Source organism: Notechis scutatus, chromosome 1 (genome assembly GCF_049901735.1).
Source record: "Notechis scutatus isolate UNSWTSFEM ecotype Mainland chromosome 1, rNotScu1.2, whole genome shotgun sequence".
NCBI classification, from domain to species: Eukaryota; Metazoa; Chordata; class Lepidosauria; order Squamata; family Elapidae; genus Notechis; species Notechis scutatus.
In genome coordinates, this window is record NC_142009.1 from 7,064,450 (window position 1) to 7,087,759 (window position 23,310).

The window sequence follows — 23,310 nt, forward strand, 5'->3', positions numbered from 1 at the left end:
CCATCGTTCTTCTTCAGAACTATCCCGGTACTCCTCGACTTATGACCACAATTGAGAGCAGAATTTCTGTTACTAAGCAAGGCAGTTTGTTTAAGTTACTTGAGCCCGATTTTATGACCTTTTTTTGCCACGGTTGTTAAGCAAGTCACTGCGGATGTTAAGCAAATCGTGTAGTCTTTAAAGGAATCCGGCTTTCCTCCATTGACTTTTCTTGTCAGAAGCTGGCTGGGAAAGTCCCAAGTGGTGATCACATGACCCCCCAGGCTGTTGCGACTATTGTAAATATATGCTAATTGCCAAGTGCCCGAATTTTAATTGTGTGACCATGTGGATGCTACAAAGTTTGTTAAGTCCGAAAACCGGGGTTAGGTCACATTTTCAGTGCTGTTGTAACTTCGAATGGTCACTAAACTAATAGTTGCAAGTCAAGGATTACCTGTGATTTGGTTTTGGAAGGCAACACCTACACCTTTGATTAGCAATTTTCTCCCAATGACTACAGGTAATCCTCGACTTGTGCCCATAATCGAGCCCAAAATTTATGTTGCCAAGTGAGACATTTGTTAAGCAAATTTTGCCCAAATTACGACTTTTCTTGCCACAGGTGTTAAGTGAATCATTGCAGTTGTTTAAATTAGCCATCCGGTTATTAAGTGAATCTGACTTCCCCATTGATGTCGCTTGTTAGAAGATCGCCAAAGGGAATCACTTGACCCAGGGCCCTGTAACAGTCATAAATATGAGTCAGCTTCCAAGCGTCTGAATTTCAATTGTGTGACCATGTGGATGCTGCAACAGTCATAAGTGTAAAAAACAGACCCGGGAAACTACAGACCAATCAGCCTAATGGGAAGATACTGGGAAAAAAAAATAAAAAAACCATAGATCTATGAACATCTAGAAACAAGTAACTTTATAACTAGTAACCAGCACAGGGTTTGTTAAAAACAGATCATGCCAAACCAATCTTACGTCATTCTTGGACAAAGCGACAAGAAAGTGACTAAATTAGTCGAGCAGTGAAATGCTGTGGACATAGTATACTTAGACTTCAGCAAGGCATTCGATAAAGTAGACCACAATCTCCCTCTTGGTAAGCTAGAAAAAGGTGGAATTGTTTTGCAGGACTGGGAGGCCATTTACAACAGTGGTCATAAGTCACATTTTTTCAGTGCTGTTGTAACTTTGAATGCTCACTAAACGAACCGTTGTAAATTGAGGACTACCTGTACTACCCCCATTTGTTCTTCCATTTGTTTTAATCTCAATGCCCTTTGCACAGCCTTCAAAATGGTTGATTTGGATTTTTTGATCACGCTCGAGGACTGTTGATACGCTTGCAAAACTTCATCCCTTCCAGTTGCTTATGTTTCTTGGAATGAATTACAGCTCTGTTCTAGTCATGAGATCCATCCTCCCCCGCCCCCCCCCCAAACTCTCAATTATGTCAATGAAATCGTATTTGCTTTCCTGGATGAAAAGTATACGCGGATCTTATTTATTTTCTATACTTTCAGTCTCAGTAGATTAGACAATGAAGAGCATGAACTTGGTGGTGAGCCGGTGTTTGTCCTGATCCTTTATGGAGCTGGGTTTAATAGCTTCTGTTAAAGCAACATTCCATAAACTTGGCAGATCATAACTGCAGGGTTCCTGTCACCACAGTAGAATGTTTTTGTTTTTCTTTGACCCCTTTATAGTCTTTCAGGAGAGGCTGAGTACACAGTTGACTTAGATGAAAAAGCGTTTAGGCGCTCCTCTCCTACCAACTCGTATTATCTTTCCTTGGAAAGTGGGTGACTTAATACACTTTCGACAGTAAATTATCTCTCAGTCACCCCTAACGGGCAATCAGAAGCTCCTGAGAGGCACCTCTTGCAGTCAGGAACTGTTTTGGAGGTCTGGGATACCGCTTCGAACAGTGCTAGATGTAGGAGAAGGACAGGCAGAGCCTGAGGGTGGAGACGAGAGGAATCAGCCAAGAATCGTAACATCGCCACAAGGGGTCTAATCCCAGCCAGGTTCTGACAAGCAAAGTCCATGGAGGAAGCTAGTTTTGCTTAACAACGGTGGCAAAAACAAGATCATAAAATTGAGCACAACTCACTTTACAACTGCCTTGCTTAGCAGTGGAAATTCTGGTCCCAACCGTGGTCATAAGTCGAGGATTCCCTGTATCAAAAATGTGTTACTCGCTTTATGAGGAACTAAGGGTTTATCAAGAATGAAAATAGCAGAGGTGATCACTGTTCAGTGTTGGAAAAATCCATCTACCCGACTTTTAGGAACCTGAATTGCACACAACGTTGATTAGGAGCCCCTTCTAAGCAGTAAAAGAGATTCATTTCATTGAACCACAATTGAACACAGGCTAAAATCAGGATACTCTCATGTAAATAAATAAAAAAATGTACTGGGTCATTCCCATGACCCTTTTTAAACTATTATCCTGTACCCCAAAGTCACCGAACAGATTTTGGAATGTCCACAAGCAGGTCATTTTTAAAGAATTTACCATATTACTTTTTATATCTCCCTTTTCCCGCAAGGACATCTTACATGGAGTTTCAACTTTTGTGCCACATGGTTAGTAATAAACACTGTGTCAAAGAGAAGAAAACTAAGAGAAGAGCAACTAAGATGATTAAAGGCCTGGAGACTAAAACATATGAAGAATGGCTGCAAGATTTGGGTTTGGCTAGTCTAGAGAAAAGAAGGACTAAGGGGGGGGACATGATAACAGTCTTCCAGTATTTGAGGGGCTGCCACAAAGACAAGGGGGTCAACTTATTCTCCAAAGCACCAGAAGGCAGGACAAGAAACAATGGATGGAAACTAATCAATGAGAGAAGCAACCTGGAACGAAGCAGGAACTTCCTAACAGGGAGGACAATTAATCAGTGGAACAGCTTGCCACCAGAAGTTGTAGGTGTTTTCATCACTGGAGGTTTTTAAGAAAAGGCTGGACAGGCACCTATCTAAAATGGTATAGGGCCTCTTGCTTGAGCAGGAGGTTGGGCTAGAAGACCTCCACGGTCCCTTCCAGCTCTATTCTGATTGATTGGTCCTTGTAAATAATATCTGGATGCTGAGACAAAGATTTTGGACCTCTGTCTTCCTAGAAGCTAAAAGGGCTTTGGATCAGACCACTATTAGAAGCTTTTTCTTTTCTTTGTACATCTGTTCATTGTCAATGCAAAAATTTCTTTTCATTCTGAATAAGTGGTTCTAAAAGTTTGCAAATAATTAAAATGCCTTTTCCATAAACGTGAGTAAAAGCATTGTCTTATCTAAGGCCTGTATCTCTTTGTTGAGCAGATTAGTGGTGAAGCTCAAGAACTTTACTCTATCCGACATGGACCTGTCCGAGCAGCCCGGGTTCTGCCATCCCCACAGATCAGTAAGTACAAAATCTTGTATATCCATTTTCCTTTCTTTCTTTCTGCTTCCTGGATCCAAGAAGGAACTTGATTGTTCATACAATTGCTAAATTAGTTTGAGAGCAAGGCTCTTCTTTTCAATTTCATAGGGAAACTGAATCCTCTGAATGTAAGAAAACCCATTGCTACCTATGCCTGTCTCTGCCCAATTCACTTGTGGAATTTTGGTGAACAGCACGGCCGTCAAACTCGCGATGTCACATTGTTGTCACGTGATGTATCGCGACTTTCCCTCTTCACTAAACCGGGGGTGGGCATGGCCAGCGTGTGACGCATCTGGCCCACGGGCTGCAAATTTGACACCCCCGGTGAACAGGAGATTTATCTGACTGAAGTTGGAAGGGGGGAAAAAGATGGTGGGAGCTGCTGTTGGTTGCACCTGTAGCCTCTTTTGTGATATGAAAGTTGTTAGTTTTTTCCCATCATCAGTCTCGGTCCAAACAACCAACATTTCAACCAACAATACATTATATAAGGAGGTAAGCAAACAATATTTTTAGTTGGACTGTAGAAAGCAAATGGTGAAATATAACACCCTAATTTAGTACAATTTGATCACCAGGCAAGTGCTATAAGGTCAGGGTAGTAAGTGAGACCTGTGCCAGTTGGCAAAGCCATAAATGTTGGGGCACTGCTGTATGCTGTACTGAATTTTGCTTCCTTTTATTACCTTTCTGACCACAGTTGTTAAGTGAATCACTGCAGTTATTAGTAACATGGTTGTTAAGTGAATCTGGCTTCCCCACTGACTCTGCTTATCAGAAGGTTGCAAAAAGGAAACCACATGATCCCAGGACACTGCAGTGGTCTTATATATGAATCAGTTGCCAAGCACCCGAATTTTGATCACGTGAGCACAGGGACGCTGTAGTGCAGGGGTGTCCAACCTTGGCAACTTTAAGACTTGTGGACTTCAACTCCCAGAATTCCTCAGCCAGCTTTGCTGGCTGAGGAATTCTGGGAGTTGAAGTCCACAAGTCTTAAAGTTGCCAAGGTTGGACACCCCTACTGTAGTGGTTGTATGTGTGAAAGGTGGTGATGTCACTGTTTTCAATACAGTTATAATTTTGAACCGCCACTAAATGGATGGTTATAAATCGAAGACTACCTGTAGTCCTTGATTTGGCTAAATCCCCGTTACTAGATTCTTTACATTTCCAGCTCTCAGAGTAGCCTTGTCTTCCTAGCGCAGGTTATTGATGTTTCTTTTTCGCGTGTTTTAAAACGACGCTTTCCTTCTTCCAACTCAGCTTCTCTTAACAGACTTTCAGCCTACAGATGATACTAAATATTTAAATAATTTCTCGGGCTGAAGAAGGAAAAAGAATGCTTTGAATCTCTGGCTTAATCTCGGAGGGCTCTCTTAGGTCCTTACCTGATAACAGAGGTACTCCTCAACTTATGACCACAATTGAGCCAAGCATTGATGTTGCTAACTGAGACATTTGTTAAGTGAGTTTTGCCCCACTTTATGACATTCCTGGTCATATTTATTAAGTGAATCACTGCAGGTGTGAAATTAATCACACAGTTGTTAAGTAAACCTGGCTTCCCCATTGACTTTGCTTGTCAGAAGGTCGCAAAAGGGGATCGCGTGACCCCAGGACACTGCAACAGTCATAAGTATGAACCAGTTGTCAAGCATCCGAATGCAAATCATGTGACCATGGGGATGCTGCAATGGTCATAAGTGTGAAAAATGGCCATAAGTCATTTTTTATGCCGTTATAACTTCGAACGGTCACTCAATGAACTGTTGTAAGTCAAGTACTACTTGTACAGATATTTTATTTATTTTATTTTAGAAAAGTTATATTGCCGCCTACTTGCACATGGCGACTCACGGAGGCTTACACAGATATAATTCCATTGAATTCAGTTGCCGCACAACTTATTCTTATTTTTTTTAACATAAAATATTTTTGTTTCTCTGCACGTTGCTGGATGGAAAAATAAAATCTTTGATGAAAAGTAACCCGAAGCATTGTGCAGCAGGATCTGGAATCAGATGAAAGCGAAGCTTGTAATGTGAAGTCTCGGATAACATGAACCTGGTTCAGGAGGAGAATGAAAAGGGGGCTTGTAAGGAAGACAGTGATAGCCATCAGTGGTGCTGAAACAGCTTTTGCTGGGAAGCTGTTAGGAGGATGGTTGGCCAGTGGGCAGACTTGGCGTGTTCCCCAAAGAGATTATAACCTGAGACAAGCAGCCCACTCCCAGGTGTGAAAAAAAGAAACATTTAACCCGGTGGTCATTTCAACATCATAGCTTAGTCGTTTGTCAGCCATGTCTCTAGAGAATCATATTCTTCTGATAGCCATTTTTCTTCATTGTGTTGCATTTTTAAAGCATAAAGCAGCTCTGCTAGGGAAGATTATTTGGGATTTGCTTTGGGAAGGAGGTTGTTACACAGTTGTGCGTTTAGTGACTGATCAAAGTTATGATGGCCCTGAAAAAGCGACTTACGACTATTTTTCATACTTACAACCATTGTAGCATCCCCATGTTCACAGGATCAAAATTTGGACGTTTGGCAACTGGTTCATATTTATGACGGTTTCAGTGACCTGGGGATCACATTGTTGGAAGAAATATTATTCTGGAGTTCAGTTCCAAGTGGGGAAAAAGACATTGGAAACATGGAGGCCCCTTGGAAAGATGGTTTATTGATGAACAGGATGGGTTCCTGGGCAGAAAAGGGAAGAGATGCTGAGAGTCCCTGGGTTTATACCCTCTCTGGCTTTGAACTTCCCGGGGCACAGGAAGAGTATCCTGATTGGTTGCTGTCAGAGGTCATAGCTAGCTTTGTAGGTTGTCTGTGTGCTAGGTTTGGTTGAAACTTGGTGGGTGATGCAATGAAGGGCAATGAAATGGCTCTGCCTGAAGGAGGTAGATCTTTGTTATGTAGAATAGACTGGCCCAGGCCTTAATGGCCCATTAACAAAGGTAGGGAGCGCTGAGTTTCTGCCTCTCTGAGTTTCTATTTCTCTTTTAGGGGAAATATTCTGCCTTTTTAATATACCCTAAAATATTGCATTTTCCTAGGAGAGGGGTGGGTTTTAACTTCAACAATGTGATCCCCTTTTATGACCTGACAAGCAAAGCCAGCGGGGAAGCCAGATTCACTTAACAACCGTGTTACTAACTTAAGAGCTGCAGTGATTCACTTAACAGCTGTAGAAAGAAAGGTCGTAAAACGGGGCAAAACTCACTTAACAACTGTCTCGCTTAGCAACAGAAATTTTGGGCTCAGTTGCAGTCGTAAGTCGAGGACTACCTGTAAGATCACAAGATCATAAACTTCTAACATTATTATGTAGTTTTCATACAGTAACTATATTATATATTTTATATGCAGCCCAAGGCAATTCCTCTTCACTCATTGCAGCCCAGGCAAGCTACAAGATTGGACACCTGTGATTTATACCAATTATATATGTTTGTATGTAGTGTACACGCATGCTTGTTTTTGCTCAGAAGTGAAGCGAGAGAGAAAGCCTCTTGAGACTTGGGGGTTTCTGTAGAAACTTTGTACACCGGTCTCAGAAATCTGTATTGTAGATGATGCTAGAAAATGTCGGGTTCCCTATGCAAACTTACTGAGTTCATTAGAGCAGAAGTCCTCATGGTTAAAAGTTGTCGCCTTTTTTATTTTTCCTTCCTTGAACAGGGAAAACAAGAAAAGTAGGGTAAAATTGCGAGACATTTGTTTGGATGAGGATGCTGCCTGACTTTCCTTATTAAATTTCTGTAAATGAGGTTAGCAGCTACGTGATCAATCTTTTATTATTTTGTTTTGTTTATTTGTATCCCACCTTTATCTACATATTTTATTTATTTATTTATTTATTTATTTATTTATTTATTTATTTGATTTGCCAATTGTTTACAAGATAATAAGTATAAGTGTATACATAGTTGTGAATACATGAAATGGGTACATATAAGAAAAATAAAAGAAGAATAAGAGAAACAATAGGACAGGGACGGTAGGCACGTTGGTGCGCTTATGCACGCCCCCTTATAAGGTATATCCAACATACCTTCCTCCTCCTGTTTTCCTCACAAGAACAACCCGGTGAGCAGGGTTGGGCTGAGAGAAAGTGACTGGCCCAAAGTCAGCCAACCGGCTTTCATGCCTAAGGCGGCACTAGAACTCACCATCTCCTGGTGATTGGCCCAAAGTAACCCAGTCAGTTTGCATGGGTAAGGTGAGACTTGAGCTCATGGTCTCCTGTTTTCTAGCCTGGTACCTTAACCACTAGATCAAACTGGGTTTCATCTTGTTCTGTTACCGGATTAAAATTATTTGAATTGAAAGGATAGCTTAAAAAAATAAATTCTGTTCAAAGCAGTTTTTGCTACCCTGATGTTCCGACTATTCAGCTGAATGGCAAAATACATTATTGGGCAAGCGAGGTTGTAGAGTTTGTCTGAACTTGGCTAACAGGGACGCTCCTGGAAGTAGCCCTTCCAAATAGCAGTATGAATGGAAACCTCGCTGGTGATTCTGAATTTAATTCTGGGTTATGCAGAATTTTGCTTTGCTCAAAATCTGCGACTGCCTTTTTTTTTTTGTAAAGAAGGCAGCCTGAAGGGGCTGACTTAGCATGTTTCTGCGTTAAATAAAGGAATAATAATTATTTAGGTTGATCTGTAAAGGAAGGCAGATGTTCGCAACGCCTGCATGCGGTCAAGCATCTTGGGTGGCTGTGTGGTTTTCCATCCTCTTAATACAAAAGTAATTCTTCAGCAGATGTATTACACAAACTCAGCTTGGTAGGTGACCCAATGTCAGTAGCTTTTAGCAGCCTGAGATGGAGCTAGGCGGATCTTGGCTTATTAAATGCTACTATTTAAGTGATGGATTTCTGGTTAGATGGGTTAAAATGAAAGCTGTCCTGTGCAGGCCTTCAAAAGAAATTACAGGGCCTAATTTTCATGATTCAAACCGTTTTAGAGCTATATATTAAAGCGGGTGAAAGTCCTAATGAAATCCACGTTCGGAACTGCTCCTTGACTCCCCACTGGCCTTCCTTACGGTTTAACTTTTTAAATTTATTGCTAAATATATAATCGGCTGTACCCATTAGAATGTTTTGCTTTTCTGCTTACCGATTTTAGGGCTGAATATGGAAACTTTTTGTTAATGTTGAGAATTTATGGACTCGGGCAGAAGTGGTTCTTTACTTAAAAGGGGATATAACAGCCCCTTGTGGCAGCGAAAAGTGGGGGGAGGTTTGTTTCTCCAGTGGATTTGGAAGGAAGCCATTTAGTTTTGTTTGGTAATAGATTTAGCACAAAGGCAAGGAATGCATCACACGGAGTATAATTTAGTGCAGGAAGACATGGTCATTGTCCTTTGTGTTTCAGCTGCATTCCATTTTCTCTCTCAGAGGAGCCAGCTTTGAGGTGAAGACACTTCAGTGTGTGGTGGTTGAAAACCAGTGCTTTCCTACACACAGGTAGTCCTCGATGTACGACCACCATTGAGCCCGACAATTGTGTTGCTAAGTGAGTGGTTTAAGTAAGTTTTGGGCCATTTTGCGACCTTTCTTGCCACAGTTGTTAAGTGAATCATGGCAGTTGTTAAGCTAGGAACATGGTTGTTAAGTGAATCTGGACTTTGCTTGTCAGGAGGTCACCAAAGGAGATCACGTGACCCCCTCCTGGGACACAGCAACCGTCATAAATACGAGCCAGTTGCCAACTGGCTGAAGGTCACAAAAAGTGATCACATGACCCTGGGACACTGCAACCATCATAAATACATGCCAGTTGCCAAACGTCTGCATTTTGGTCACGTGATCGTGGGGATGCTGCCACGGTCGTAAGTGTGAACAATAGTCGTAAGTTGCTTTTTCAATGCCATCGTAACTTCGAGTGGTCACTAAACAAATGGTTGTAAATCAAGGACTAGCTATATTATAAGAATCTTAATGTGAAAATACTAAAGTTTATGTTGTCTGAATAGTGAGTGATGCAACTTCAAAGTAGCCAACTGGCCTTATGTAGTTGGAAAAAAAAGGGGGGGGATGTATTTATTTAGTATATTTTCCCCTCCTCCAATATGACTAACATTTCTGCACTTCCTTAATTTACCCTTTGTCTGTTTGATCTGGATTATGCCCTAGTTTAGTTTCTTTTATCTGCTAATGAATTGAACCATATCAAACTTTGTATTAAGATTTGATGAGCTTCTCTGGATTTCAGCTCGGTTTTAATCACAGTTGGTGAGGTTTTTTTTTTCCTGGATGACATATCACGCATTAAATAGAAAGAAGTTGAGCTAATTCAGGATGTTATTTTTTTCAGTCAGGCCTTTCTTGGCAGCTTAGATTGTTCAGTCACAAGAATGACCAGAAGTGATTAAAAAAAATAATTATGATCCCTGGAAGAACATTTGCGGAGAAAAACAAAAGAAAGCAATGCAGAAATTAGGTTACCTGATCATCTGATCATCAGTCCAACCATGTGGCTGAATCCTACATGCCACATGCTCCATGCATGGCCTAGGGTCAGGATAGCTGTGGAGCCATCCTCATCTCATTACATCTCATTACCCGGTCAGGAGGGAAGGTCTGTTATGTACCCCGATTGGGGTAGTGTAGGAAGAGACCCTTCTCGGCTGTTGCCCACAGTTGCCTGTGGAACATTCTTCCCTCGCTCAGAGACTTCCGTAAAGGTATGAAAACATAGCTTTGTGGCTTTGCTTGGGTTATGCACAGGAGCACCCAGCTGTGGAGTTGGTTAGCTCCCTGAAACTTTAAATCAGTTTTTAACATTCCTTGCCTCTTTTAAAGTTTACATACTACTTTTTATGCCACCTCCTACAACAGGCGTGTCAAATTTGCAATGACATGGCGTCGTCATGTGACCTATTGCAACTTCCCCCCCCCCCCCTTTGCTAAACCAGGGGTGGGCCTGATCAGTGCGTGATGCATTCGGCTTGTGGGCTGCCAGTTTGACACCCCTGTCCTAGAGGAAGATGGATGGTTCTAGAATAGGATAGGATAGGATAGGATAGAATAGAATAGAATAGAATAGAATGATACAGGGATAGAATTTAAATACAGTATAATGGGATGGAATGGGATATAGTATAGAATAGAATAGAATAGAATAGAATAGAATAGAATAGAATAGAATAGAATAGAATAGAATAGAATGATATAGGGATAGAATTTAAATACAGTATAATGGGATGGAATGGGATATAGTATAGAATAGAATAGAATAGAATAGAATAGAATAGAATAGAATAGAATAGAATAGAATAGAATAGAATGATATAGGGATAGAATTTAAATACAGTATAATGGGATGGAATGGGATATAGAATAGAATAGAATAGAATAGAATAGAATAGAATAGAATAGAATAGAATAGAATAGAATGCAAGAGCACTTAGACTTATATACCACTTCACAGTGCTTTGCAGCCCTCTCCAAGCAGTTTACAGAGCCAGCCTATTGCCCCCAACAATCTGGGTCCTCATTTTATCAACCTCGGAAAGACAGAAGGCTGAGTCAATAGATAGTCAGATAGATAGATAGATAGATAGATAGATAGATAGATAGATAGATAGATAGAGGGGAGAGAGAGAGAGAGAGAGAGAGAGAATAGATGATCATTGGTTCTGTTGACAGAATGCTCATTATGTTTCCAAAATGGAGCGAAAGACTGTCACTCCATAGAAGGATTTTTCCTGTGCAAGCAGGAGAACCGATTAAATGCCTGCCCTCTCCCAGGGTGGTTAAGATTCAATCTGAAATCTAGAAGGCTGCTTCTAGCTAGTCCGCGTGGGGCAGCATTGATTTGGATGGATGAAAATCTGACTTGTTCTGAAGCAGCTCCCCTTATTTTGTCTTCTAAAACAGAGGATTCTCTCTTTTTTCTCTCTTGCTGCGAGGTAATCTCACAAAAGCTCCCAATTACAGAAAGAAGAATGGAACATAGGCAGATGTGCTGTCGCAATGTGTACCAGAAGTAAAAATTACAATTATATCCTGTTTACTGAGCCACAGAAGGGGGGAAACCCAGCAGGAGCTGGTGACTGATAATTTAGAAACTTGCCTGCATGTTTTTCTTCATATTTATATAAGGCATTATAGGCTGCTCCTTGAAAGCAAACTAGAAAGTCATTGATGGCCATTCAAATTCCTCTGGGGGGACCTGCCCCCTCTTGTCTTGCTACCTCTCTTGTGTGAAGCTCTTAGGTTTGATGGCCTCAGTCTTGACCTAGAACAGGGGTGTCAAACTCAAGGCCCATGGGCCGGATCCAGCTTGCGGGGGGCTTAAATCTGGCCCGTGGGGCCAGTCTGGAAATAGCACACGACCGGCCCGCAGTGCCTCTGGCAGCCAAAATGAGCAGGGTGCTGTAGGAGGCCATCCTGGGCGAAAACAGGGTGGGGGGGGGGCAGCGAGCTCCCCCCCCTGTTTTGGCCAGCAGGGTGCTGCAGGAGGCGTCCGCCCTGTCTCCCCCCCGCCCTGGTCCTCAGAGGAGAACTACCATGCTGATCCGGCCCTCAAAGACATCCAGTTTGACACCCCAGGCCTAGACGAAGCAAGAAGCAGGAGTTTTCCTAAATCTATGGTAAATATTTTTTCCATCACCTGCTGCCTGATCTTGTTACTCGGAGGTACTCGGTTTACTAAGCTATTTTTTGTGCTGTAACAGGACGTGAGTTACAGGTAGTCCTCGACGTACGACCACAATTGAACCCCAAATTTCTGTGGTTAAGTGAGCTATTTGTTAAGTGAATTGCACCACAACCGTGCATTACACTGCAACTGTCATAAATATAAACCAAGTGCCTGAATTTTGATCACATGACTTCAGGGATGCTACTATGGTTGTAAGTGTGAAAAACGGTCGTGTCACTTTTTTCAGTGCCACTGTAACTTTGCACGGTCACTAAATGAACGGTTGTAAGTTGAGGGCTGCCTGTATTACCTTTAGAACAGGGATGTCCAACCTTGGCCTCTTTAAGACTTCTGGACTTCAAATCCCAGAATTCCCCAGCCAGCATGTTGAAGTCCACAAGTGTTAAAGTGGACAAGGTGGGATAGCCCTGATTTAAAAGCTGTTGATTCTTATATTTCCCATATTTCTGCAGACATATAGATAGTCCTTGACTTACGACCACAACAGAGCCCAAAATTTCAGTTGCTAAGTAGACAGTTGTTAACTGAGTAGTGCCCCATTTTACAACCTGGCAATGTTGTTAAGTGACTCACTGCAGTTGTTAAGATAGTAACATTGTGGTTGTAAGTCGAGGATTACTGTAATTTCCCTCCCCTCCCTCCTTTCTTTCTTTCTCTTTCTTTCTTTCTTTCTTTCTTTCTTTCTTTCTTTCTTTCTTTCTTTCTTTCTTTCTTTCTTTCTTTCTTTCTTTCTTTCTTTCTTTCTCTCTCTCTCTCTCTCTCTCTCTCTCTTTCTTTCTTTCTCTCTTTCTCTCTTTCTTTTTCTCTCTCTCTCTCTCTCCTCCCCCTTTCTCCATCCCTCCCTCCCTCTCTCTTGTTCTTTCTCTCCCATTAAAACAAGATTGCGGAGGAGGTGTGGCGCCTTGTTGGCAGTAGACACAGTTTTCATTACTTTAATTGTGTGGTTTATCAGGATTTTCAGCTTTGGGGAGGAGGGTTTGCGGGTTAAATGCAAGAGTGTTATGACAGAATTAAAAGGATTTAGAATAAATAGGAGTTAAAGGGGGGAAAAAGCCCTTTGCAACGGGATTTCTATACCTTTTTTGATTTGATGGATTTGGCAAGCTGTGGGCTTAAGAAAATATTCCCTGTAAAATGCTGTTTGGCATTTTGTTAAATGTTCTGTACGGAGCAGGTGTGTCACGCCAGTCAGTTGCACATAGAAAACACACAATCTCCTATATTTTTAAAAACCCTGTAATCCACTCTAACTTGGAAGGATTAATCCCTTCTATCTCCCAGCCTTGTCAGCTTGTGGGTGAGGCAAATTGTCTCCTCTGTTAAAGACTCTGCAAATACAGGGGATGCCGTTCAATATTTTAAACCTGTGTTCCTCAACCTTGGCAACTTTAAGATGTGTGGACTTCAGCTCCCAGAATTCCCCCAGCCAGTAACGTGAAACCATATTTTGTTTTCTATAACAGTAGTCCCTGATTTACAACCTTTTGCAGGTAGTCCTCGACTTACAACAGTTCATTTAGTGACCACTCAAAGTAACAACGGCACTGAAAAAAGTGACTTACAACCATTTTGCACACTTATGACTGTTGCAGCATCCCCATGGTCACATGATTTACATTTGAATACTTGACAAGTGGTTCATATTTATGACATTTGCAGTGTCCCGGGGTCATGTAATCCCCTTCTGCAACCTTCTGACAAGCAAAGTCAATGGGAAAAACAGATGTATTATTAATTTAACAACTGTGGTGATTTACTTAAGAAATGTGGTGAGAAAAAGTCATAAAATGGAGCAAAACTCACTTAACAAATTTCTCACTTAGGAACATAAATTTTGGGCTCAATTGTAGTCATAAATTGCGGACTACCTATATTTAGTGACTATTCGAAATTACAGCAGCACTGAAAAAAATGATTTACAACTAGTGGTTGTAACAGCCATGATGGTGCAGTGGTTATAATGTAGCATTGCAGGCTAACTTTGCCCACTGCCAGGAGTTCAATTTTGATTGGCTCAAGGTTGACTCAGCCTTCCATCCTTCCGAGGTTGGTAAAGTGAGGACCCAGATTGTTGGGGGCAATAGGCTGACTTTGTAAACCGCCCAGAGTGTGCTATAAGTTGGAATATCAGTCTAAGTGCTATTGCAGTTGCTGTTGGCCCTCGCACTTATAACCACTGCAGCATTTCCATGGTGATGTGATCAAAATTTGGGGTGTTTTGACAACCGGCATGTATTTATGATGGCTGCAGCATCCTGGAGTCATGTGATCACCATTCGCAACCTTCCCAGCCAGCTTCCAAGAAGCAAAGTCAACTGGGGAAGTTGGATTCATTTAATGACCACCTGATTTACTTAACATCTACAATGATTCGCTTTACAACCATGGTCCCATCTTAGGCATGAAAGTCAGCTGGGTGACATTGAGCCAATCACCAGGAGATGATGAGTTCTAGTCCCACCTTATGCCTGATAGGTGGCTGGGTGAGTTTGGGCCAATCACCAGGAGATGATGAGTTCTACTCCCATGTCAGGCAGGAAAGCCAGCTGGATGACTTTGGGCCAGTAATCATTCTTTCTCAGCCCAACCCACCTCACAGGGTTGTTTGGTGCGGAAATAGAAGGAGGATGCATATTCGCTGCTTTGAGTGACTTATAAAAAATAAAGTTGGGACAGAAATCTAATGAACCAACACTAATAAAGGAGAATATTTGTAGCTCAGGGTTGACATGAGGGGTCCTTGGTGCTCTCTGAGCTTGCTTCTTTTCTTGCAGATGTTTCATGACCCTAACTAGGTAACATCATCAGTGCTAGTTGATTATTAATTGCTTTTTATTTTTAAATTTTAAAAATGGCACTTTTGCATGCTTCAAGGTTCATCTAACTGTTTGGGTACCTTTTGCTTTCCAGTTTTCCTGTCTTTATAAAAGCAGTAGGCACTCTTAGAGGTGCATTAAAAAGTTGGGATTAAAAAAAATACCCAATTTTCCCCCCCGGATCCTTTCATTTTTAAAAAAATAAGGTATTTTTCTGATATACGGCACTCTCAGTGTAACTCCTTTTTCAAGTTTGTGTTTTGGCAAAGTTGGTTTGGTCTGTTGGGAGTGACAGTTTTGTTTGCCCGAGTTTCTTAAAAGGGCTTCCAATGTTTATCAACAAAGGGTTCATATAATGTAAATGTGCTCATAGAATGGATTGTTGATTGTAAAACTGTCTCTGTGAGTCATTAAATGTTGAATAAACCGAGACATAATTGGGGAGGACGAATTCTGTAGATGATTGGCAAACCTTTTAAGTGCACAGATTCTACCCAGGCTCTTTAATCTTCAGAAATACTGTTGAGTGAAAAATCTGTCTTTCTGTGTTAATGGTTTTTCTGTTCAGATTATTTCAGATTATTTCATTTTTAGAAGACCGTGGTTAAACTGCAAATTTAAGCTCCGTGAAGAGCATTTTCAGCAATATTTTCTGTTGATCAAATGGCCTGAATTCTCATGGGAAAGAAGTCAATTGTGAGGAAGACTCTTAACTCTTTAAATATTCTTTTATTATTGCTATTATTTCTTTTTAGATTTTTTTTTAGTGTAACAGAAATATAGGTAGTCAGTCTATTGACTTACCACCACAATTGAACCCAAAATTTATGTTTCTAAGTGAGACATTTGTTAAGGGAGTTTTGCTCCATTTTATGACTTTTCTTGTCATGTTTGTTAAGTGAATCACTGCAGGTGTTAAATTAGTAACAGTGTTGTTAAGTGAATCTGGCTTCCCCATTAATTTTGCTTGTCAGAAGGTTGCAAAAGGGGATTACATGACCCCGGGACACTGCAAATGTCATAAATATGAACCACTTGTCAAGTATTCAAATATAAATCACGTGACCATGGGGATACTGCAATGGTCATAAGTATGAAAAATGGTCATAAGTCACTTTTTCAGCGCCATTGTAACTTCGAACGGTCACTAAACAAGCTGTTGTAAGTCTGTCAGAGTATATTCATGACCTGGAATAGAGCATGGTAACAAGGTCAGCCAGTGAATAGGCATAGCAACTAAGTCAGCCAATGAGGACTGTTTTGGAAACTGACACTAGAAGTAGCCTAGGCTGGAAACTGAAACTAAAAGTAGACTAGGCCTGAAGCTATATTAAGCTCTGCAATTCAGCAGCTATGTTGAGCTCTGAGTCTGTGTATTGAAGATGAAACTAACTTATTTATTTATTTATTTATTTGATTTGCCAATTGTTTACAAGATAATAAGTATAAATGTATACATAGTTGTGAATACATGAAATGGGTACATATAAGAAAAATAAAAGAATAAGAGAAACAATAGGACAGGGACGGTAGGCACGTTGGTGCTTGCTTGCTTGCAGAAGACTGGAGCTCTGGAGCTCTGCTCTGAACTTGCAACATATTTCTGTTTGAGTTTGCTCCATGTTGGAGAAATCTACAACTGGTTTGTAAAATCTACTTATGTTTATAAAGATGTTAAATGAAGCATCAGCCATCTGTGTTTATTTTTCTTGCGCTGAATTATCGCTGCAAAACTCTCAATAAAGTCGAGGACTACCTGTACTTCATCAGAGTTGAGCATGACTGTGGGAACACTGCTACAATCATAAATAGCAACAGCACTTAGATTTATCTACTGCTTCATAGTGCTTTAGTTCAGGATCGAACTGGTGGCAGTGGGCAGAGTTTGCCTGCAATAGCAATAGCACTTGGACTTGTACCGTGTTTCTCACAAAATAAGGCTGGGCCTTATTTTTTTTTGACCCCCGAAAAAACGGCTAGGCCGTCTTTTCGGGGGTGATTTAATTTCCGCCCCTTTGCATCCTCGGGTGGGCAGGCTGCGACGGTTTGGATGTTGACCTCGGCGTTGGTGGGGTACTTTGTATCAGGAGACCTTCCGCCACCGTTGCTTTCCCTTCTCCCCATGCTGCCGCAGCGTTTAGAGCAACGCCGCGGTGTTTGGCACAGCCACGCGCGGCCAGCCAGGGCACCTCCCTGCAACCGGAGCCCAGCGGAGACAGTTGGCTTCAGGCGCTCCTGTCGCCGCCTTCCCTTCGCCTTCAAAGGCAAAGCCAATTCTTTTAAAAATGACGCCCTACTACCGGTACGACAAAGCCTCCCCTGCCCGAGAGGGCAGCCCAACCCCACGTGGGGAGGCGAATCTCCTGGGGCCGCAGCGCAGGATCGGCCCACCCTGGGATTAAGCGCCCAGCCGCCATCCCTGCCTGGTGGTGGGCAGAGCGTGAAGAGCTTCGCCTGGGACGCCCAGCGCAGCTGACAGGTGGGCCCTCCTGCCCGGCGGCGGAGCTCTCGCCAAGGCAGCGAGCACCTCCTCCTGGGTCCTCCGCTCATCCCGCCAGGGCTGTGCCAGAGCCATGCGGGCTGGGCAGAGCCGGGAAAGCGAGCCGCGGGTGCGCGCCTGTCTGTCAAGCGAAAGAGCCAGGCCGACCCGAGCTTGGCTTCCTTCCCAAGTCCCTCCAGCCTGAACCAGAAGGGGCCACCGGGAGAGGCTGCCCGAGGCAGTGATAGTGCCCACCCGTCCGCAGACAGGGAGGCAAGGTGACGGCAGCGCTGCTTCACTGGCCGGCAGGTCTGGCGGAGAGAGCCTGAAGCCGCCCGTCCTTTCCACCTCTCGCCCATCCCGTCCCCATCCCCATGCATCTCCAAATGCGCCAGCAGTTCCAAACGCTGCAGCGGCACGGGCATCGGGCAGAGGCGCTGACTCGGCGGGGCTCAGCTTGGAGGAGGACGTGGCGCAGGCCATTGCCTTGCCTCCCTGTCCATGGATGGGTGGGCGCTATCACTGCTTCGGGCGGCCTGTCCCGGTGGCCCCTTCGGGTTCGGGCTGGAGGGACTTGGGAAGGAAGCTAAGCTTGGGTCGGCCCGACTCTTTCGCTTGACAGGCGGGCGCGCACCCGCGGCTCGCTTTCCCGGCTTTGCCCAGCCCACACAGCTCTGGCGCAGCCCTGGCGGGATGAGCGGAGGGCCCGGGGGGAGGTGCTCGCTGCCTTGACGAGAGCTCCGCCGCCGGGCAGGAGGGCCCACCTGTCAGCTGCGCTGGGCGCCCCAGGCGAAGCTCTTCACGCTCTGCCCACCACAAGGCAGGGATGGCGGCTGGGCGCTTAATCCCAGGGTGGGCCGATCCTGCGCTGCGGCCCCAGGAGATTCGCCTCTCCAAGTGGGGTTTGGCTGTCCTCTTGGGCAGGGGAGGCTTTGTCGACCGGTAGTAGGGCATCGTTTTTAAAATAATTGGCTTTGCCTTTGAAGGCGAAGGGAAGGCGGCGACAGGAACGCCTGAAGCCGAGTGTCTCCGCAGGGCTCCGGTTGCAGGGAGGAGCCCTGGCTGGCCATGCGTGGCTGCACCAAATCTCCTGGGGCCGCAGCGCAGGATCGGCCCACCCTGGCATTGCTCTAAACGCCGCGGCAGCATGGGGAGAAGGGAAAGCAAGGGTGGCGGAAGGTCTCCTGATAGAAAGTGCCCCACCAATGCCAAAGTCAACGCAGGCAACACTATATCTGGGTATGCAACAAAAGTACTTCCTAACGGCAAGCCCCCCGTGCCATTCCCCCCCATTTTGCATGTTTAATATAGGCCTTAATTTGGGGGGAGGGGTTTCATTTGATTTTATGCCGATAAAACATGCTAGGACTTCCTATTGGGGGAGGCCGTATTGTTGGAGAAACACGGTATATACTGCTTCACAGTGCTTTACAGCCCTCTCTAAGCAGTTTACAGAGCCAGTCTTTTGTCCCAACAATTTGGGTCCTCACTTTACCGACCTCAGAAGGCTGAGTCAACTTTGAGCCGGTGAGGATAAAACTGGTGGCAGTGGGAAGAGTTTGCTGCAATAGCATTTATACTTATATACTGCTTTGCAGTGCTTTACAGCCCTCTCTAAGCGGTTTACAGAGTCAACCTATGGCCCCCAACAATCTGGGTCCTTATTTTACTGATCTCAGAAGGATGGAAGGCTGAGTCAATGGTGAGGATCAAACTCCTGGCATTTGGCAGAATTAGCCTGCAATACTGCATTCTAACCGCTGGGCCACCATGGCAAAGACTGGTGATGAGTCACTTTTTTCAGTGCTGTTGTAACTTTGAACAGTCACTAAATGAATGTAAGTTAAGGACTTACCCGTACACTGAAAATACAAACACCCTCCTGTTGAACTTCAATTTCAAGCTGAACCTGAAAGACGCATTTGTTCCAAGCTAGCATTCTGAGGAGCTGGCTATAAGTCCTTCATTCATTGATTGTCACTTTGCGAAAATATCTCTGGGAGTGATAAAAATATGTCAAATAAAATATATACAGGAAAAAAAAATTATTTTCCCAATGGAAAGATCTGCCAGCAGGTCAAATATGTGGGCATGTATGTTTATGTGTAATAAGAAAGATTTATAATGTCAAGTTTTCATCATTATGAAACACACCCCTGAGTAGAAATGACTTCAGAAACAATCTTAAGAACAAGGAGAGTGTGAAATTGAGAAAAAGCCTGCTGGGCTCAGCAGAAATGTGGCCATAATGCTCTCAATTACCAATTGGACCTTCACTAATTAGGAAGAGAGAGAAATTAATTAGTGAAAGAGACAGACAGACAAGGGCCCTGGAGCCTGATCTCAATTTGGAGAAAACAGTGGTCCTCAGGGTAATCTGATTCAAAACTGTTGAAGAATTTAAGGTGATATATCGCTCATGGGATGTCATAGCTCCCTTTTAAGCATTGTTAGTACACAAGGGTGTCCCATCTTGGCAACTTTAAGCTCCCTTTTGAGCATTGTTAGTCATCCGGGGTGTCCCATCTTGGCAACTTTAAGACCTGTGGACTTCAACTCCCAGAATTCCTTAGCCAGCATGGCACAACCTTAAAGGTGCCAGTGTTGGACACCTCTGACTTGAACCAAAGTAACTGTACTTACAAACATGATCTGCATATATCAATGTAAGCCTTTTCATAGCTTTGTTAGGCAAAAACATTAATGTCCCTTCAAAACGGTGCACTGTATTTAGATTTAATATGTTTAGTTCTATCTCTTTAGTTACAGGGGTATCAAACTCGCATCGTCACGGCATCGTCACATGACATATGGCGACTTTCCCCCCCTTTGCTAAACTGGGAATGGGCGTGGCCAGCATGTGATGCAACTGGTCTGTGGGCTGCGAGTTTGACAGCCCTGATCTAGAAGAAATTTCCTGACAGTGAGGACAATTAACCAGTGGAACAACTTGCCTCCAGAAATTGTGGGTGCTCCATCACTGGAGGTTTCTAAGAAGAGATTGGACACCATTTATCTGAAATGGCATTGGGTTTCCTGCCTGAGGAGGGGGAGGGGGGTTGGACTAGAAGACCCCCGAGGTCTCTTCCAACTCTATTAATTTATTCTATTCATGTATTCACAGTGAGGCTGAAGTATTGTTATTTATCCTTTTTATTATCTGCAAGCATATCGAGTGGTTCTATACCGGAGACAAATTCCTTATGTGTCTAATCACAATTGTTCAAATAAAGTCTTCAGTTTGATTTGATTTGATTCAATAATAGCACCTTTATAAGCTATTTGATCTCTGCTGGTTAGTCATTCAGTGGCAGCAAAGATGTAACTAACGCTTTTTTTGCCTGTCTCTGTGTTCTGCCCCATCCAGATCGCGAAAAGAGTGATAACTTTGCTGAGAAGAGACCTCTCCTCGCTGTGTGCAAAAGCATTGGATCTTCTGGGTAAGATGATCATTCAGAGCGGGTTGCTCTGTGGCCTTGTTGGCTTGTTATAAGAAAGAGAGCAAGGAGCCCAGTTAAGCCTTTAAGACTTAATTGGCTCATTGTGGCAAATCCTGTGTGCGCCAGAGCTTGTTCCTAACTGAGGTAGAGTGTGAGCCTCTGTCTGAGATGAATTTGGGGCAGGTCTCCAAAATACGGCTGCTTCACAATATATATTTTTCTGAACAAATGTCACCATCCTCGCCCTTGTAATTAATTATGGTCTTTGATATCCCTTTCCTCCTATAAATTTTCTGGTTTCTGTAGTTGTAGATGCTGGTAAAAATAGAAAATACAGCTAGCGCTCAATGTACAACCACAATTGAGTCCAAAATCTCAGTGGCAAAGTGAGACAGTTGGTTATGTGAATATTGCCCCATTTTATGACCTTTCTTGGCACAGTTGTTAAATGAATCACTGCATTCGTTAAGTTAGTCACACAGCTGTTAAGTGAATCTGGCTTCCCCATTGACTGCTTGTCAGACACTCGCAAAAGGTGATCACGTGATCTTGGGAAATTGCAACAGTCATAAATATGAACCAGTTGGCAATTGTCCGAATTTTGATCACGTGACCATGGAGATGCTACAATGGTTATAAGTATGAAGAATTGTCACAAGTTGCTTTTTTCAGCTACGTTGTAACTTTGAACAGTCACCAAGTAACTGTTGTAGGTTGAGGACTACTGCATTTCCCCGAAAATAAGCCCCAGCATGACTTTTCAGGATGCTCATAATATAAGCCCTACCCCCAAAATAAGCCCCAGTTCAGTTGGTCAGCCAGAAGGACACATTTAATGCCGTATTTCCCCCAAAATAAGACCTAACCAGCAAAGTGTCTCTTTTTGAGAAAATACGGTACCTGTAAATGTTTTACATTTCTGCAAGAAAGTAAACTTGGGTTTTATGTTGGGTTCCCTGAGCTTATTCCTTTGTATGATCTTTTTTTTTTAAAAAAAAAAATACTGGTTGGAATCTGAATAACCCATGTTTAGGAACAAATACGTTGTGCACCATAAAAAAAAAAACCTGCAGCCCACAAGCACATGAATCCTTGTTAGATATCTGCTCTCACGACAATCCAAAATTGTAGATACAGAGTAAACAACCTACATGTTTCAGTCTTATTCACACAGCCGAACATCTGCTTTTCACAGAATGGAAGCAAAGAGTCATACAGAACGCTTAAGCCTCATTTTTTGATCAGCGAAGAGGTTATTCAGCTCATTAGTGATGCTACTTGGGGATTCTGAAAGTTGCATTGCAACATTATCCTTTAAGGATATGTTTACAGCTTACGGGGCTATTTACATTGGTGATTATATGCTTGTCAGGATGTTTATAATCCCACATGCAGCATTTTTGGTCAGAAAAACTTCATGGCCTCCTTGCGCTAACAAGTGATGCTTTGCATTCTGCCTGTTATTCGTTCCTATTTTCAGCCGGTCCCTTGCTAAGGTGTAGCCTAAGAAGACCATGGAATTTTTTCCCATGAATGTGTCTATGTGGGGGGATGTATAAAAAGGAATCTCCATGAATCCCTTCTGGATTAGGAGAAAAGAAAAAATTCTGCATCAAGAAAAGTTTCACGATTGGTCCAGTGGTGGGATTCATTTTTTTTACTGCCGGCTCTGTGGGCGTGGCTAGGTGGGTGTGACCAGGTGGTCATGTGACTAGGTGGGCGTGGCTAGGTGGTCCCACCCCCCTTTCGCAGCACTCCCCCCGCATCCCCCATTTTTTGCCTACTAGGCCTCAGGGAAACCTCCTGATGAGGTAAGTAAGTAATAAATCAGATGATTTCCTGCTTTCTAGCTAATCTAAATTGCGCGGCACAGCTGCTCATCAGATTTTATTTTATTTTTTTACTACTGATTCAGCCGAACCGGGAGAATACCACCACTGGATGGGTCTCAATTTTCCATGTTTTGTTTTCAGGAAAAAGGCTTGAACTAAGCAGCTTCTCTTGTTGTCAGGTTGAGATCCAAAAATTCACACAAAGAAAAAGGAGGGAAGAGAAATGGCCTTTGATGTTGTAGTGTAAGGTTAAAGTGTTGGATTGGGACTGGAGGGAACCAGATTTAAATTCAACCTCAGCCCTGAAAAACTCAACCAGGGAAATTTGGGACCAATGACAGGTAGTCTTCGACTTATGACCACAATTGAGCTCAACATTTCTGTTGCTAAGCAAGACAGCTATTTTTTGTGTTAACCCTCATTTTACGACCTTTCTTGAAGTGAGTTGCTGCAGTTAATTTAGTAACATGGTTGTTAAGTGAATATGGCTTCCCCGTTGACTTTGCTTGTCAGAAGGTCGGGAAAGGAGATCACATGTCCCCAGGGCACTGCGACCATCATAAATAGGAGTCAGTTGCCAAGCGGCTGAATTTTGAGCCCATGACCATGGGGATGCTAGAACAGTTGCAAGTGTGA

At 43.1% G+C, this 23,310-nt stretch overlaps 1 protein-coding gene across 10 annotated transcripts in view; it reads left to right on the top strand.

The window, feature by feature from the left end:
- BCAS3 (BCAS3 microtubule associated cell migration factor) overlaps positions 1–23,310 on the top strand; it is a 624,015-nt gene that overhangs the window by 24,401 nt on the left and 576,304 nt on the right. For all 10 annotated transcript variants that reach the window (XM_087956170.1, XM_087956184.1, XM_087956163.1 and 7 more), the window contains exons 6-7: positions 3,319–3,400; positions 20,770–20,842. In XM_087956170.1, the coding sequence (XP_087812296.1) occupies positions 3,319–3,400; positions 20,770–20,842 (155 nt within the window). The remainder of the gene's footprint in view (positions 1–3,318; positions 3,401–20,769; positions 20,843–23,310) is intronic.